This window comes from Anser brachyrhynchus (assembly GCF_964034855.1).
Source record: "Anser brachyrhynchus genome assembly, chromosome: 6".
Taxonomy (NCBI): Eukaryota; Metazoa; Chordata; class Aves; order Anseriformes; family Anatidae; genus Anser; species Anser brachyrhynchus.
The window spans coordinates 34,644,638-34,662,349 of record NC_137700.1 but is presented as its reverse complement, the minus strand read 5'-3'; the positions used below and the strand labels follow the sequence as shown (position 1 = coordinate 34,662,349).

Below are 17,712 nucleotides of genomic sequence, written 5' to 3'. Positions count from 1 at the left end.
ACGTATCTGGCCACCTGATGCCTCCAGGAGCCGTATAGTTTGCTAGTGAAGTCATTTTCTCTCTGCTACCCTCCGTGCCTCCACGTAACCGAACACTTCTAAGCAGAACTGAGCGTGCAGGGAAACGTGAAGAATCCTCTCAGCGTGGTTATCCCTTACAATTAAAAGAAACGCGTGCTTCTGCTTTTCTGCGGCGGCTGACTCGAGGCGGGGGGAAGGGAATACAGAAGCCCCGTCCGAAAAGCACAAAACTATCAGCAGGATTTCAGCAATACGGCGGTTCACCTAATGACGAGAATAAAGGTTACTCTCCGAGGGCTGACCGGGGTTTTTCCTTGTTGAGTTGTGGGGAGAGAGGGAGAGATTACAGGCTGGGTTGTGTGTGTTTTGTTGTTGGTATTGGTGGGGTTTTATTTACTTGCTTTTAAATGAGGATGAAAATAAACTCCAGTATTTTGCTGGATTAGCTGTAACACGAAGGTAAAATAAGACTGAAGCTTAGTTACGAACCTGAACCCTGCTACAGCACCATGCTCTTAACTCAGTACCTGCAGGTGCACCGTGTGTCGCTTTGGCCAATTATTTACAAATTTACTAAGACTTTCACTGCACTGCTACACAAGCTTTAACTTGCAGTGACACTCTGAATGCCTTCTTTCATTTCAGAAATATATATATATATATATGCGCAATGGTTATAATTGCTTTTCTTTTTGACACATGAAAATTTCCTCCCAGGACAATGATAAATCAACATGATTAATGCTATGCATTACAAACCAGATTATAACCTCACTTTCAGCATTAAAAAAATACAGCAGTGGAAAATCTCACTATCCACAAGACCGGACAGTCCGCACGCTGCAATTTCACAGGTTGCCATCGTGGCAGGCCACAGGAGAGAAGCCTCAGGCGGAGCAGAAGAGAGCAGCCCCCCGGTCTGTGACATTTAGGTGACCGGGACACGGACGAGAGGAAGGAAAAGAGCAAAGCCTGAGTCTCCACGATCGTTGCTGCACCTTGCCTGTGAGTAAATATCGGGCCCTGGTGCTTTTTGGCTACCAGTCAGGCAATTCTTCCTGGAAGTAATAGATGTGTTTATTTTTCCTTCCCAGTCAACGCAAGACGACAGACCAACAGAGAGCTCTGACCATTTAAACTGTCAGGAGCCACCTCTTCAACTTCTTGATTTAATACTGATTCCTATTAGGATGGAAACAATGAAAGCACAGATCGAAATACCACAGCAAATCCTGAAGTTTTGCCAATATTCTTTGGAGTACTAAACCGACACGATCTGCAATATTGAATGGATAACAAAAACGCAAGCCCATGTACAGTATAAGCGTTCTACATCTGAAGGTGTCAGGGTTTTGTGATTTTTATTCTTTTATAATGTTAGTTACTTCACCTTGTATTTCTGTGTTCATGGAACACTTCCTCTAAACTTCTGGTAGACAAAACACAAGCTTTTGACGCTCTAAGTGTTAAAAAGCTGGGTTGTAGTACTAGCTATCCTGTTTGCAGCACGACACACAAAGCCCAAGTCAATGACTATGCAAGTTCCAGGCAAGTTTAGGGCTTCTTGCACGAGCATCGCGTGCTGTTTCAGAAACCTGCCCTGTCATGACTTCAGTTCCAACAACAGGGTCCTTCATCATGCCATTAACCTAACCAACTACTGCCGCTTTAATACGTGCGAAGAAGCAAAAGAGCGACAAACTACTGACATCAGATCCAAATTAAAAAGAGAAAGACCACAGCCCCGTTTGATTTCAACATCTTTCTTGCTGCAGCCTTCGCAAACTAAACCATGTCAGACAGAACGAGCGCCCGGACCACAGCTGACAGGCCAACAAATCCAAGTACTAGTGTAACACATCACCCTCCCCTAAATCTGACACACAACGCGTTAATAACAAGGCTGTGGCTACGTGCAGTGAATTCAAGCCCCTAACGATTAAAAAAGAGTCACTAGGCACCTACTAACTGCTGCGAGTCAGGTAAGTGTCACTGCTCGCTGCTCTGGTTAACAACTCTGTAAAGCACACTTAGGACAGGTAGGCGATGGCAATCTGCCACCAGTTCCCAAAAACAGCCACTGGTTTCAGTCACATCGCCGTGTCGACACTTTCAAAGGAAATTTAGGGCGGTTTTGGTAAAGTTAGTCATAAGTCACTGAACGTTTCAGCACCAAAACAATGGTGGCACAATATTTTGCATTCCTCATGAATAAAACATTCCCACAGACATCTATAGGCATTCTGGAAATAGAATAAATGCAAGACCAAGTCTCGAGCAAACATGTTTTGCAACCCCAAATATAGTCAGTTTAGAAATAGTTGGTGAAAAACTGCTAAACTGCTTGAGGTCGCGGGGTTTTGGTGGGGTTTGTTGTTGTTTCCCTCCCTCTGAGCGGCTCTATCAACCTGTGGGCTGAAGGAGTGGGAGACCAGAACACGGGTAAGGTAAAACTGCACCTCATCATCATGAAGGGAGTTTGCCATTTAATAAAGATGGGTTTCAGAACCCCTCTCCGAGGCAATCCCAGCCATGAGCAGGATCCAGGCCACAGAACGAGCCTGTTTTAAAGCGTGGCAGCCAAAGCAGCGAGAGGGTGAACTGAGATGTGCTGCAATATTTATGCAGCCATTATCATGCAAATGCGCAAGGTACCAGAAAAGCTGTTTGCATTGGTGCCCAGCCCCTCCAGTCTCCGCACAATGCCAGCAGAAAGAACAATTAGGATGCATGCATAACAAAAAGCCTCCGACCACAGGGCAGGCAGCTCCGCTGAACCGGATACAGAAGCTATGGCATCATCAGGGATCCGTGGAAATACCCTCTCGTGGAGCACTTCGGACCTCCTGCTCCTCCGTAGGCCATTTCCAGGTATGAAAGCGGGGGGAAGACGAGCATGGGAAAGGTAGGAGCCAGCCACAGCCCCCTGCCCGGGCAGGCAGGGCCTGTGGGCCACACCAAGCGATTGACAAGCAAACAGCCACAGACCTTCCTGGGGCACAGCAGTTTTTGTAACAAAAAGGGAGGCGGGTGTGCAAATCAGGATCTGGTGTACGTACACCCGCTCAGAACGCGGGCTGTCCTTCCGCAGGGAAGCCAAAAAAGCAAGCGTGGTCAAGGCCGGCCTGTGCCTCTCCACGTTCACCTCCAGCAAAGCATCACTAAAAGCTGCGCAAGCACGGCAGGTTGTTTTAAGAAGTTGTGTGACCACACGCAGCAGTGTTTATCTACACCAGTTCCCTGCCTCTTCCCGTATTCTCACGCTGATCGGCACGGCCACGGCGCTAGATAGGGACAGGCTGCACGCCCGCGTTTCCCTCCTAGGGCAAGCGCTTCAACTGCGGCCATCTCCAACCCGGCTAAAAGTAACTGCGTGGTACTGAATTACTTTTTACAAAGAAATCAACGCCGCATAATTACAAGGCATATCCATTACCTAGGGGGTCAGCGATGGCAAAATCCCCGGTAATTAAAACCCTCTTTCTGCGAGATCGTTGCTTTGCTATACCCCAACTGCCTTTCCTGAGCAAAATTCAGTGTCAGAGAACACCCAGATTTAATAGCACGCTATTTGCATTTCACAACACGGCCAAGCCCAAGCAACGCAGGAGAAAAAAAAAAAGAAAAGGCAAATTAAGGTCAATGGGTAATATCGCAAACATTACCCTCTTTTTATACAACCTGTTACATTTTATCTCGGGAGATTTTGTAACACACCAGGACTACTGTATGAAACAGACTAGAATATGTCTCAGCCAGTACAATTTTAATGTAAACAAGGGCTCTTTTTATCTCTACAATCTAGCTACAACTGGTTGTTTAATCTTCACTACGGTGTCCTCCCCAGCCCTCTCTCTCTCTCTCTCGCACACACAAACCCACCAGAAAAAGACAGAAATACCTCCTCCGAGACGAAGAGTTGCCTGCAATAAAAATAAATAGCAGGTATTACAGCGACAGAGGAAAGCAAGCAGCGCTTCGCTTAAAAGAGCATCCACAGAGCTGTCCCACAAAAGAAAAAAAAACAAGAGCAAGCCAGGAGCCTCGAATGATTTTGGGTGGGAAAGGCGGAGGGCCAGGCGGGGTGGATGCGTGCTGCTCAGGCTCTGGCCCCGCTCTGCTCACCCAGGAGCGGGTCTGGAGCTGGGTCCGGGTCCAGGCCCTGGCGCGCTGGGCAGCGGGGTCTGTGCGGGGCCGGAGCGGAGGCAGAGCAGGCAGAGCTGGCTTTCAGGCGCATGCACGGACACGCGAGTTTTTGTCTTTCCTCAGACAGGAAGGAAAACCCGCTGGAAGAGAGAAACGGCTCCTTTTTAGCACCTACCCAAATTCTCCACGGCGATACTACATCTGAGATCTCTCAGTGCAGTCTCGTCTCCTTATCGCCTGCCCAAATCGTCCCAAAAGGGAGCTCGGTTATTTGCACGGCTTCCTTAGCCTGATCAAGAAGAGATCAAATTTGATCTTCCCAGCCAGAGCAAACAGGAGATACTTTTATGGCCCTGACTCGATTAATATGCATGAGCATTACGCACGCACACAAACACACGCCTGCACCTCTTTCACGGGCGTTGCACACCGGCGAGGAGCAGCCGGCCCGCACGGCGACGAGCAGGATCGCCACACTCCGCTCCGGCAGCGCCACGCGTTTCTAGAAAGCCACAGCCAAGCAACAATAAATCCAAGGGTTTCCTAAAAGGCACACACACGGCAATCCCCGGAGAAATTCACCCCTGTACGAAAGCTAAGAGAGCGTGAAGACAGACGGAGAAAATATCCATCCTCGGAAGGAATCCCGGCCACGGAACGAAATTCCTGGAGGAGCACACACCCGTCGGGGCGATCGGTGTCACCACAACAAAGGAACGCCCCTCCCAGCACCTCCTGCCTCACTGACATCTCGGCTCGCCCGGGGAAGGGAAAACTACCCCGGGAACGGCAGCCAACGCTCTTTACAGACCCTACCCTCGCCGTCACCCCTGGGAAAAAAATCCTGGGGGGTGGTTAACATCTCTAGAGAGCGCGGGAGAGAGGGACGCGGCAGGAGGCAGCATCCTCGCTGAGGATGCCTCGGTATTCCTCAAAGGCAGGCTGTGGACGCGCGGAGAGCTTTGTCTGGAATCATCTCTCCGCGTTACAAGATTATACCTAAAATGAGTTTTGCCCGATGTACGTGTTTTGCCTTGCCACACGTACAGAAATCCTGATGACTGACAAATATTAGCCTAAATTAAAAGGAATCCAGCTTCAAATTATGAAAATAACCCTTCATTTTGCTCACCCAGAACAAAGAATAATTACATAGAAAACCAAGACAGTCAAGCCCAAATCATTCAAAAGGAATTAAGAGGATAAGGGTGTTACTAAAATTAAAATGTATGCACAACAGAGTATTAATAAATTCATAGGATACAGTAAATCTCTCCCAAAACCAAGCTAGGATTATATCAAGATCACCATACAACATATGCCTGAAATATGGCTGTAAATAAGTGTGACTTAATTTGACCACCACCTACTTTAAGCCCTTGATTTTATAAATAGAAGCGCCCAATAACGCCTAGTGATATGTATATTAAAAAAAACAGTTTAGAAGGTAAAAAGGGAAAATAATAAGTAGAAAACTGAATGTACAAACAAGTAGACAGCAGAAAATTAAAACCTTGAATCTAATTACCGAAACCAGTTTAATTTGTATTTCAGCAGTCACAGAAATCTCTGCTGCAGCCATGACAATACACACAACTACAACTCCTCATCTTTACTATTCTGCCTCAAAAGCGTCTTTGTGCGTGCACGTGTGCAGAAGCGCACAAAACGCAGGCTCCCACAGCCCCATCTCAGATACACCCGTCAAAAATCGCTACCGATACTTTCGTGTTAATTTAGCTTTGTGACTGTTTTGTTACGCACGGTGATTTTGTGTTCCCTTCCCGCACCTGCTCCCGACGAAGCCCGTCGGGCCGAGGAGCTCCACACTTTCACGCAACTTCAGCACCGCCGAATTTCTCCCCGGCTCGGGCGCCGTGGCGCTGGCAGGCAGCACAGGCAGCCGCTCACCTTACCTGAGGTTACCAGAGCCTTTCAGCCACCCCGCAGGGACGGACACCAAGAGCTGGGCGAAACCCAGCTCCAGAGCCACGGGAACTCGCGGGCAGCTGTCACTCGGCTCCCTCAGTGCCACCCCTAGATCCCGGGCACCGCAGGAAGGCGATGACTGCTGGAAGGGGACCCTGCCTGCCTGCCTGCCTCCACCACAGCCGCCACGACGGGAGCGGGGGGCGCGGGCCGGGCCCCCCCCGGCCGGGCCGGGGCAGCGCACGCAGGGTGAGGGGGTCCCTGCGCTCCCCCCAGCTCCTCCTCGGGGCCGGCCAGGAGGAGAGGTGAGGCGGCGAGGCTGGGCTTCCTCCTTTCTTTATTTATCCCCCCCCCTTCCTCCGCGCTGTGCCACCCCGCCGCGGCACGGAGGAGCTCAGCACCCCGCCGCGGCGCCCCCACGGATCCGGACCCCCCCAAATCCCCTCATATCCCCCCCGTATCCCCCCACGGGGCCCCCCACCCGCCGCAGCCCCTCCACCCCGCCGCAGCCCCGGGAGCTCCGTGAGGGGCCGTAGGGGGGGAAAAAAAGGGGGGGGGGGGCAGGACCCGCGCGGGGCCCTCCCCGCCTTTGTGCCCGCGGCCTCCCCGGGGCCCAGCCCGCTGTCAGCCGCCGCCGCCCCTCAGCCGGCCCCGCCGCCCGGTGCCCGCTCCCCGGTGCCCCGGCGCCGTACCGTGCGGCTCCGCCATCCTCCCGCGGCGCTCTCCGCACCCCCCCCGGCCCCGGCGGCCCCGCTCCGTGCGCCCCGAGCCGTCACGGGACTCCCCGCCCACGGCCCTCCCGCCCGCCGCACCACGGGGGCGGGCGCGGCGCGGCGCGGCCCGGCCGACGGCTTCCAGGTCACGGCGCCGCCGCCATCTTGGCGCCGGGCGGAAGCGGCCCCCGTTGCCCGTGGAGACGGCGGCGCCGGGGACGGGCCCGGGTCCCGCTTTTCAAAACCCGTGTATTGGAGATTTAAAATAAAGCTTTGTGCTGGCTTTGCCGTTTTCGTGGTGAAACGTAACGCTAGGAAGCTGAAGTAAAGCGCAGCAGGGCAATCGTCGCTGGGCAGGGAATCGGCCAGCAAATACGCGCTGGTAGCTGCACCCTTCTGCTGCAATTCCTCAAATATGTCTCACAGGACCGGTGCCACAGTAACGCTTGTGCCAACAATCCAAACTAACAGGCGTTTTTGCGACGGCAGAGTTCATCCGTGCAAGACTGTTTTTTAATCTGCACAAATGGAGCAGTTAATTTTGGGTTACAATACTGGATGCTGGGGAGCTGAGCTCCAGCCTAATCCTCCAGCAGCACTGCTTCTCCCAAAGTCTTCACAGACACAGACCTGTCCCAGCATAGAAGACAGCCCTGAGAGTCAGGATCCTTAAAAGTATTAGTTAAGGGTCCCTCAGCTTCAGGGGACTACAGTGACTGGCCCATACTTTGAACCTGGTGGTACTGTGGCTGAGTACTTCTCCTTAAGAGAGATCCACAGACAGTAACTCAGAAGTTCCTTGGTCTCCATTTCCCTAAAAACCTGTAGAACCATGAGAGGATCTTGAATTACTGCCATTCACGCTGAAAGGAACAGCAGGTCAAATAAAATTAATGAGCATTTCATAACCTACATCTGTGGACAATCTGAATTAAGGTTTCGCAGGCAATTTCATTTGGACATTGCCTAACTTAAACGCATGGCTTTGCAACCTTAATAATGGTCCTTCAACACACGTAATACTCCCTGTCTTCCCAAAAAGGACAGCTGTCATTACAGGATCACGCAGCATCACAGCCCTTCCCTGGGTCATCGGCAGTGCTGGTACCTTTATGTGCCGGACACAGACCTCTGCCCCTTTCACTCACAGAGGCAGAGGACAGCAGACTGTTATCCTCTATCTAGACCAGCACTGGAGAGAGATGAGTCCTGGAATTTGGATTATTCAGTGGGTACATATGACCATTCCTAAGGCTATTTAGTATTTACACAGTTGTTTCAAGCACGTTTTCTACAAAGCAGTGTGATTTATTAAGAGCTAGATCTTACACAATGAACTAAAATAAAGCAATTAATTAGTTAAGCTTGCTTAAGCTGACCACGAGATCAATACAGCAACTTCAGAACCATCTTTGACTGAATTCAGATACCTCTGATATAACAGCCCTGCTTGCCTTTTCTTAATTTAGTGGCTGCCAGACTAATGAATCGACCCTTTCTCTCTTGTTCATGTGGCCTTTTTACTACCTCCTCCCAACTGTAATTTTTTTCATCTCACTACAAGAAAGCTCTCTCTCCTCCCCCAGGCAGGCAGCTGCTGCCGCCTCGTCCCAGAGCACTAAATTCTGGCTGTTTCTGGGGCAGACCAACAAGAGGCAAATTCTTGGCCAGCCATGCCACAGCGAAGGCCAGCCTCAGGGAAGCTCTGCCCCACTGCCAGGGTGTCCCAGCAAGCACATCCCCCTGTGCCCCCATCCCCAAGCTTTCCCTTCCGCCAAGCCCACAGCTCTCCCTGGTGCTCCGCTCCCTCCCCTCTGCCTGTGCCTGATCAAGGCTTTCAGACTCAATCACCTGCCTCTCCTTTCTTAGCCTCCAGTGCTGCCTTCAGCTTCAGTTCCCCACGCCTTGCTCAGTCTCTTTTGTCCAGTTCTTCATCTGACTTCCTAACCCCCCTGACTTTCGTTGTACTGACAAACTGAAATCTGCCGTGACTTCGGTCCCTCCCCTGCTGTCAGTTCCTCGCACAGCCAGTCTCAGCATGAAACCCCTCTAATTCCCAGTTTCACTTTCTTTGTGAATCTCAGCCTCCTTCCATCACATCAAAGCTCCAAATTCCCGGTCTTAGGCTTTGCCTTCCTCCCTTCTGCACCTCAGCCTACCCAGGCCTTCCTGCCTTACCCTATTCCTTTCCCTTCTCTTGAACCATCGGTTTACCAGACGTTTGGCTTCAGTCTCTTAGCCAAGGCTTGCAACGTGTCCCGCTGTTCTGTGGGAGAGAAGCATGCTTTGAAGGCTGATGGCATGATGAAGACCGTTTCATTTTGTGAGCGTCATACTGATCACAGAAATAGCGTATGACTTCAGCGCTGCTTTTCTGTCTTCACCTTGAACGTAATCTTGGCTCTACTGCCTTTATCACGGGTATACAGAGAGTGGGGAGGCTGGAAGAGCTGGCACAGCTGAGGAGCTGAAGGGGACAGAGGAATGGTGCAAGGCACAGGAACCGTACCTGGGGGATGCACACGGACGTGCAGAGCCATCAGCAATGTCCAGCGACCAGCACTGTGACAGGGTGGCCAACGACAAGATCCGTCACATCGAAGAGAGACTCTGCCCCGCCAGAGCGAAAGCTTCTGCTGTTGCAATACAAAGGATACAAAGAAGGGGAACCTCAAAATGTGGTTCTTAGTTAAGGGCTGCAGTACTGTAAGATGTTGCTATTTTTACTGCCTGTTCCTTTTCTGTGTTCAGTCAGGTCTGCTCACAAAAAATTATTTTTGCTTTTTTCCTCCCATTGGTTCTACAAAGCAAACACACACATGAGAAAAGAATGGAGTTTGGCTAAGGTGCCTGTGTTCTCAAAACCAAGCAGCAGCATGACTTAGGGTTGCAAAACTGTCATATAAAAAACTGTTCTGGGCCTGCTAGCCCTACCTTTGAACTTGTTAGCAACCTATCTGGCAGCAATTTTTCAGACGCGCTTCCCAGGTCCTACAAGGGCTTCTCCAGGTGGAAAGGCAGGACACATCGACCCTCAAATGGCACATCCAGAATGCCAGGCATGAGATGAGTTTCCTATATTTACCAGTATGTTCACCAACTTTTTCAAGTATGTGCTGTGTCCTAACTGCCCCAGGCTGGCAGGTCTTCAGTTTATTCAGTGCAAGGGGAAACTGCAAATCCAACCGGCTATCAAGCAAGCTAATCTTCACTTACACAAACTGAGAGTCAACCAGTTCAAACAATTTATCTTTCAAAGTCAACACTACAAACAAGAGAAACAAGCAGGAGCTTTTTCATTCACAACAGACAATAAACTGTATTTTTGTAGTGTAGATTTCTAGAAAGGATAGTATCAGCTGTTAGAAACTCCTACTTTTCTCTAGTGAAAGACACAGCAAATTAAAGGCTTCAGTTGTCTGTACTTTGAAAAAGGAGAGAGGCTGGAATGAAAACTCGCTTAAACTGAAACAGATGCTGATTATTCCAGCTCCAGTTAGGCTATCCATAAAGAAACCAACATTTCTTGACTTCATTTGATTCTTCTGCTACTTGCAGATCCACTTCTGACATCCCATCAGAAGCCAAAAGGACAAAGCAGGATCCAACAGGGCATGCTGTGCTGTAGTGGACAAGGCTGTGGGTCTGCAGCACCTGAATTGCGGTAGGCACTCTGCCTACCACTAACCCCCAGCATAAGTCCCAAAACTAGGGGGCAGGAGGGGATGGGTACTCACAAATCCACTTTAAAACTACAGAGGTTAAGCTCCATCCATACTCAGAACGATAAGCCTGCGTTCAGGCACTCTGAATCATATTCTGAAGAAATCACTTTTTCCATTGACCTCATAGGGACCCTGGGGAGTTGAGCTTTCCAAGGGAAAAGCCACTTCCTCCCCGGGAAAGTGCATTCGAGCCTGATGTGGCCGTGGGTTCCCCAGCTCCTCGCATGCCGCGCTTTGCTGTTGGGCTCCGATGCTGCGTGAGCACCGTAGGTCTGCGTGCCTGCAGGTGATACATGGCATCTCCTGCCACTGTACCTGTTTCACTTGGCTCTCGCGTCAGACTTCTAAAACTGGCTGGCACCAATACCCTGGCTGAGCTTTCGTTTGCACTGCGTGTCGTTTCTTGCCTTCAAAGGTCCGTGAAGATTAGCACCAGGCTGACGGGTAGAGCACGGAATGCAGGAATGCGAGTGCGAAAGCCCGAGTTTTCCTCTGTCGAACTTCATAAAAGGCCAAGTCCTGCCTCTGCTCCACACAAAAGAGGGGGCAGACTTCGCTTCCCCATTGTCCTCGGTGACCATCCAGTCCCCCACAGGCACAATGGTGTGGCAGCGCAGCCTGTCCTTCAAAGAGAGAGCCTGGAGCCAAGCAGTTCTGTACTCTTATCATTTTCAGCCGATAAAGGTGTGAAGCCGAGGGAAAGAAGCTCTCGCAGAAGCCAAGAAAGGGGAAAGGTCTCAGGGAGTGGTGGCCCTGGGAAGGTCGAACATTTTATTACATGTTTTTCTTAAGAAGTAATCTTAAGAAAAACAACTCGGCTGTGTCCTAAAAGTGACTGGGAGTGGCAGCATATCCATGCTGAGCTGTGTAAAAAGCCAGCTGCCCCATGCCCAGGCAAGTATCACTGCCAGCAGGTTAACCAAGGCCAGAGGCAGCAGCAGTTTTACTTGGGATTACATCGTGTCAGGGCTGCAAGCTCTGCTGTCTGAAATGTGGAAGAAGATGAAGATCAGCAAGAACGGGAGAGTACCCAGAAAAACAAAACAAAACAAAAATCTACAACAACCTCTTCTCCCCTCAAAAAAACAAACAAAACCAACCTTAATTCACGTTCTCTCAAAGAGAAAGATTTTCTTTAAAAGGTATTTGGGAAGGGAAAATTGAGTTGGAATAAAATATGTGCCTGTTGGTCTTAATAGCTTCAGCTCTGCTATCTATTTTCTCTCCCTCTTCCAGACTGTCAGCAGGGACTGAGTGTTCTTCTGGAGCCAGGGATGGATTTCCTGAATGGTGACAAATAGCAGTAAAGCCTGAAGTCAATTCCACAGTGAAATCATTATATAAATTGCTCTTTCCTGCAGGAAAGAGATGGATGAAAAATAAAACAAATCAGAAAATAGTATGAAATGAGTAATCTTACGGTTATGGGAAGCCAAAAGCAGAGCCCCAGAAATGATGCTGGCTCCGTCAGGCAGCTAGGCATTATACGGAGTACACCTGTGGATGAAAATTTTGGTTGAGGATTTATGAAAAAAAAAAGAGCCCTGAAAGCTAGATCTATTCAAGCAGACAGTGATCTTCCAAAAGGACATCATGAAACTCCCTCGGCCTAGAGACAGGAAAACTAGTCCAGGGAGAGTGCCAGCAACCCTAATATTTACCGTCAGTGTAGGAGCACAGAGCTGTTTGATCCCGATCGCGTGTGCTAGGTGCTGTACAAAAAGGTTGCTCTGGTTCGGAGACGGAAGACTGAGAATAAGACCAGAAAAATGACGTGCGTTTATTTGTCGCAGACACGGGGAGCATGAGGAAAGGAAAGCAGTCAACACGCTGCCAAGTTTTTTTATAGACCATACGGACAAGGAGAGTGTTGGAGAGATCTCTCTGCAAGATGATTTCTTTATTTCAACACACATTAATAACGGCTTTGTTGCAGTCTTGGAGGAAGCAGAGAGGTGTTTAAAACTGTAAGAAGTGGGCAGTGGGACAGGTCAACACAGGCTGATCCCAGGACAGAGCTGATATCCCGGTAATAAGCTAAAACCCATCAGTCGGGATGGGCTAGGGAAAGAAGGCTCTTGGAGATGAAGGCGTTTGGCATAGAAGAAAAGAGAGAGCTAGTAGCCAGAAAAGGAAGAGGTGGCACAGACAAAGTGACAGGCTAAGAACAATCCTGCATTGTGAGGACAAGGGCTGGGTTATTCGCGGGTTTTCTTTCCCCTTCTTGTTTCTCAAGGGGCAGAGCGGAGTTTGAAAGGAGAATAATACAATCATCTGACTGTGTTAAGAGATTTATGGCCCGAGTTTACCATGTGTTAAAATATTGATTCTGTTTCTAACATATGTTTTAGACATTTACATTATTTTTTTCTGCATAGAAGGCTGGCTTCTGCGTACAAAAGCTGGGACTTCAAAGTAGGATCCAGTGATGCTGGGTAAATACGAAGTGACGTAAACGAAGCGCAAGTCTCGGATTTTTTCCACTCAATTAAATAAAGATAGCAAGAGAGACACTAAGCAGTGTGTGGCAGTGAGAAGCTGGAATAATTAAACAATAATATGACAGACGGTGCATTTACGGGCAATTACAGCATGCCTCTGCTGGCACTTGAAGGCACCAGGCCAAAGACTTAAGCGATTCAAACCACACAAGTAGAGCGGTAACCTCCTGGAAATGCCAGCCTGGGCCTGGCAGCCCAGAGCGGGGCTTTTACGGAGCAGTAAGACAGGCAAGGGGCTCCGCTTTCACTGGGCGCTATGGCTAGAGAGAGAACAGAAAGAGCAGCCGACCAGAAAGCTGTTTCTGTGTCCCTTGGATAAGGCATTTCCAGGCACCTGGAAGACAAACCTGCACGCTGAGCAAGAACGTCTCCTTCTTGATGAACTCGGGAACAGCCCCGCGTCACACAACAGATTTTAAATCGTTACATTCAGCAAACTGAACTAAAAGAAATTGCTCGTCTGTCAACTGCCTTCCAAAAACAAGGACTGGGTTAAACATCATGCTCTGAAGGCATTCGTGGTTCCCCCGGGGAGTCACCGAGGCTTTCTGCTCCCAGGACAGCAGCACCACCCTCCTCCTGCTGCCTGGACGGTGGGCTCTGTACCCTCTGGTACCACTCAGCAGCTCTGGGGGACAACGGCATGAAATCTACACACCTGTACTTTTTGCAAGCACGTGTATGAATTATTCGACACACGTTAGCCACATGCAGAGGTGAGACAAGCTCTAAATGTTTAGAAAAGAAGAGAGAGAGCTGCCTGGAAAGCAAACACAGACAGGTGTTGTTAAAAGCGTCTTAAACTGTCAACATAGCACTTACTTAAACTTAGCACTGAAAGATGGGCAATTCTCATGAAAGCAGTGATATTTTTAAACCCGCCGTGTCCGGAGTTACATGGCTATATGCGACTCTCAACCAGAGTTTTGTTTTTAAAGGACTCAATTCCAGACTTTCTTGTTGTATGAAAAAAAAAAAAAGGAAAACATGAACTTGAAAGGCTCAAAAAACAGAATACAAATAGAAACCATTTAAAATGTATAAAGACAAAAAACAAGCCTCGTAAACAAATGGAACCGGCCATATCGCTTCACCTAAATGTTTTGGGTTCTTTTCTTCTACTTGGTAAGAGAAGATGTTTCTCAAGACTTAAAATAAATGTTGTTTTTTATCTGCAGGGCTTTCAGCAAGTGGCTGCCACGTTATGAAACTCTCCGGATTCCAGCAATGCACATCTCTGCTGCCTGCTGTACTCAGAATATCTGGGAGGAGGAGGAGGAAAACAAGCTTATCATTTATAAAATTATTGCTGGTTTTGTGGTTGTGAGGCTTTCTGCAGCATACAAGAATAACTTGTTTGCGACATCAGTAAAACGAGGATGGAACCTAGTGCGTTGTCCTTGTCTGGGGGAGTGCTCTCACACTGGCAAAGAAGGTCTTTTCCAACCAACCTTAATGATTCTATGATTTTATGATCTGAAGGCCGAGTCTCAGCACTTTAAAAAGCCGCACGCAGCGAGGGCACAACTTGAGACCTGGGTATCACCACACAGCCCTGCTCCGAGTTCCCCAGGCACCTGGGTGCCACCTTTAACTATGCTTCCCTTTGCAGAATAAGACCAGGTCCCCCCTATGTAACTGAAAAACTCACATCTTGTGTTGTTGTTCTTCCAACAAAAGCAGAACCAGGTCCTATGTGCCGTGCTTTCCCCTCCTGCCGACTGTGGTTGTCACTACTCTAGTGAATGAACGCTGGCCTGACTCAAAGCTAAGCCCATCCCTGCTTGTAAGGCACCTTGAAAAGTGTGACACCAAGCTTCAGACAATGCCCATGCCTCTCTACTCTCTCTCATCCAGTCCTTCCAGTCCTGAAGATGGCAACCGTGTTTTTTCCCCAATGGAAAAAAGGTGTCTTAAAAGCAGACTTACCAGAGACTGCTGAAAGCAATCCCCACAGCCACTCCTCTCTCAGGGCTATCAGCTTATAGACAGGCTGCCAAGCGGGCATTTGACTAGCTAAGAAAATGGATTTAGCATGAAGCCAGATTCCACTCCTCAGTCACTAAAACGCTCAAGTAACAAACCGGGTTGGCCATTATTTCTTGTCACCAAGCAAACAAACCTCGCTGGCAGGAAAACTGTATTGGGAAAGTGATTCCCTACGTGACCAAGGGGGGCTCTGGTTGTTACCAATGCCAATCCGCACATAATGCTGGACTCCAGGTGGTCATCAGCTCTGTCAAAATAACCATCTTGCAATTTATTTCCAACGTCTGGCTTTCAGTTTATCTTCCGCTGCTCCGCAGGCCATACTTGTTACCACAGGAGTAACTGTTGGTTTCACAGTGCAAGACCTTCATTTGTAACTGGCCGTCTTTTCCACTCATTTCTAGCCAGCTGAGAGGCTAGAAGGGTCAGTTTGAAAACTAAATAAATAAATAAACAACAAAAATAAATAAATAAATACATACATAAACATCCAAAGCCCATCAACACAAAACCAAAAAACAAACCTACCAAGTTACTAATCTGCAAACTGCACGTACTGTGTAAAATGTCCTGGTCTACGAACATCCACAATTTTCATAAATCAGCCTCCAGTCCCTTGTCCTTTCCTCTCCCAATCAGTAGGAAACGCTAATTGGCACACACCGACCAGCACAGCGGACAAAGGAGGCAGCTATTCCCACCGAAGTCAGCGGGAACACTTCTGTGCACTTCAAAGGGCAGAGAAGGATGTCCCAAGCAAGCACGTCCATTTTACAGTCTCATCGATGCCAATCCTTTGACCTGCGAGTGGAATCAGTGAATCAGAGCACGGACGGGCCCGCCGCCGGGCTGTGCTGGCCCAAGCCAGCGGTGTTGTCTTTGGCCGGCTCCACAAAGGCAGGAAGCGAGGGACCCGCGCGCAGCGGCTGCAGGTTGCTGCGGGCCTCACACGGAGCGAGGGAGGCTCGGAGTGGAAGCGGGCTACCTGAGGGACCACCAGCTTCCTACCGCAGGTTGCCTCAGAGGAAAAAGGAAACAGCGGTGGAACAATGCAGCCGGGGGCTTTACGTAACTGTCCGAGAGGGGCCGTTACTGGAAGGTGAAGTTAGCTGCAGACCCCAGAGGGGCTGGGGTCCCGTGGCAGACAGGCCCGTGGTGCAGGAAGCTCGGGGCCGGCCGCACCAAGCCAGAGCGGAGAGGCGCAGCTGGCCGAAAGCTGCTTTCACACTCATTTTCCTTCTGACTCGTGACTTATTGGGTTCATCCGCGACTTTCCTCACAGTCCCTGGAGCAGGAGGCCGAAGAGAGCTCCCGGAATTTCAGAACAATTAAACACAACTAAACAAGTCCCCGCCGAGGCCGGGTCAGCAGGGTGCAGGCGTTCACCACAGACCCAACGCACAGCCCGGGGCGGGCAGGGCGCGGAGGGCACCCCGTAACGCCTACAAGGACCGGGCGGGGCCGGGGACGCGCACACACACTGGGCGGCCAGGTCAACCTCGGGGCACTACCCCAGGGCCTTGCTGCCGGCATTTCTGCCCGCACCGCAAAGAACTACATTTCCCAGCATGCACTTCCCCAGCCCCTCCCCGCGGAGGACTACGACTCCCAGCACACACTGAGGGTGAGGGCGCTCAGGCAGAGCGCGGCGCCGCGCGGTGCGCGCAGGGATTTGTAGTTCTCCGTGCGGCGGCGCCGCCATGCCGGAGGGGAAGGCTGCGTTCCGCGAGGTGCTGCCCAAGCAAGGTAGGGGCGGCGGGCGCGGCGCGGCTCGGCTCGGCTCGGCCCGGCCCGGCCCGGCCCCAGCGCGCTGCCCGCCGCCGCTCACCGCCTGCCTGTCCCCACCCCGCAGGGCAGCTCTCGGCGGAGGACGTCCCCGCCATGGTGCTGTGCAAGCCCAAGGTGCTGCCCCTCAAGTCGGTGGCGCTGGAGAAGCTGGAGGAGCTGCAGCGGGCCGCGGCCGAGGCGGCCGGGAGGGCCTCCGGGGGGGCGCCGGGCACGCAGCGCTAGCGCCGGGAGCCGCCGAGCCCCCAGGTAGGGCCCGAGGGGACAGGGGCTGGGGGGGGGGGGGGGGCGGCGAGCTGCGGCCTCCCGGGGCTCCTCGGCACTGGGGACAGGGCTGAAAGGGGGGCGGTGTCAAGTGCCCTTGGGACACTTCACTGCTAGGTATCCGGGGCATAGCCCTGTCCTACGCAAGCCCCTTCTGTTTTACACACATTTTTTTAAGTTATTACCCCTAATTTAATTGCTTAGTCACTGCTCTTTTGCATATTCTAACTAGTAGTGTGATAGGTGTACACCTTAACCACACACCCGTCGGAGATTTGAGCAGTTCAGTTTTAAAAAGACGTTTTAAAAAAAAGAAGGCAGAAAGCAGAGCTTCACAAAAAATATTTTTAATATGTTTTTACCAGAGCGTTTCACTTTTCCAGTTACATAGAAAAAAAACATATCGACCGGTTTGGTACATGGTGGCTGGAACATCTAAAACTGACCTGCGTTTTGCCCCAGAACAGGTGAATTTGTCCCATGACCCAACTCCATTTTCTCGGGCTCTTTACAACAAAGAAATAGCTATTTTTTCCTCCCAAAGCACAGTATTTCTTCAGCAGCAATGAACATGGGATCACAGCAGCTTAACTTGACCCTTCTATAAAGCTTTGTACAAACCAGTGATTTCATGACGAA

The 17,712-nt window shown here is 50.3% G+C and overlaps 2 protein-coding genes and 1 long non-coding RNA gene across 6 annotated transcripts in view; 1 reads left to right on the top strand and 2 right to left on the bottom strand.

Moving 5' to 3' along the window:
* SHOC2 (SHOC2 leucine rich repeat scaffold protein) overlaps window positions 1–6,945 on the bottom strand; it is a 66,888-nt gene extending 59,943 nt beyond the window's left edge. The window contains exon 1 of one of the 2 annotated variants that reach the window (XM_080597397.1): window positions 6,789–6,945. The gene's annotated coding sequence lies outside the window, so the exon portion shown is untranslated. Of the gene's footprint in view, window positions 1–5,957; window positions 5,983–6,788 lie in introns of those variants that run through there. The other variant, XM_080597398.1, reaches the window with a different exon arrangement.
* Window positions 6,946–9,848: 2,903 nt separating this feature from the next.
* On the bottom strand, window positions 9,849–16,379 carry LOC308197235. Of its 2 annotated transcripts, XR_013952691.1 has the most exons (5): window positions 15,553–16,379; window positions 14,965–15,461; window positions 11,955–12,031; window positions 11,635–11,817; window positions 9,849–11,519 (listed from the first exon to the last, which is right to left on the bottom strand). It is a non-coding gene; the product is annotated as an uncharacterized lncRNA (long non-coding RNA). The 2 variants fall into 2 exon arrangements; XR_013952690.1 differs by having other exon boundaries at window positions 9,849–11,817.
* Window positions 16,380–16,562: 183 nt separating this feature from the next.
* The window catches only part of BBIP1 (BBSome interacting protein 1), a 2,539-nt gene continuing 1,389 nt past the window's right edge, over window positions 16,563–17,712 (top strand). Inside the window, exons 1-2 of one of the 2 annotated variants that reach the window (XM_080597401.1) lie at window positions 16,563–16,770; window positions 16,877–17,058. In XM_080597401.1, coding sequence (XP_080453527.1) covers window positions 16,725–16,770; window positions 16,877–17,034 — 204 coding nt within the window. In that variant the 5' untranslated portion in view covers window positions 16,563–16,724 and the 3' untranslated portion in view covers window positions 17,035–17,058. The remainder of the gene's footprint in view (window positions 16,771–16,876; window positions 17,059–17,712) is intronic. The other variant, XM_080597400.1, reaches the window with a different exon arrangement.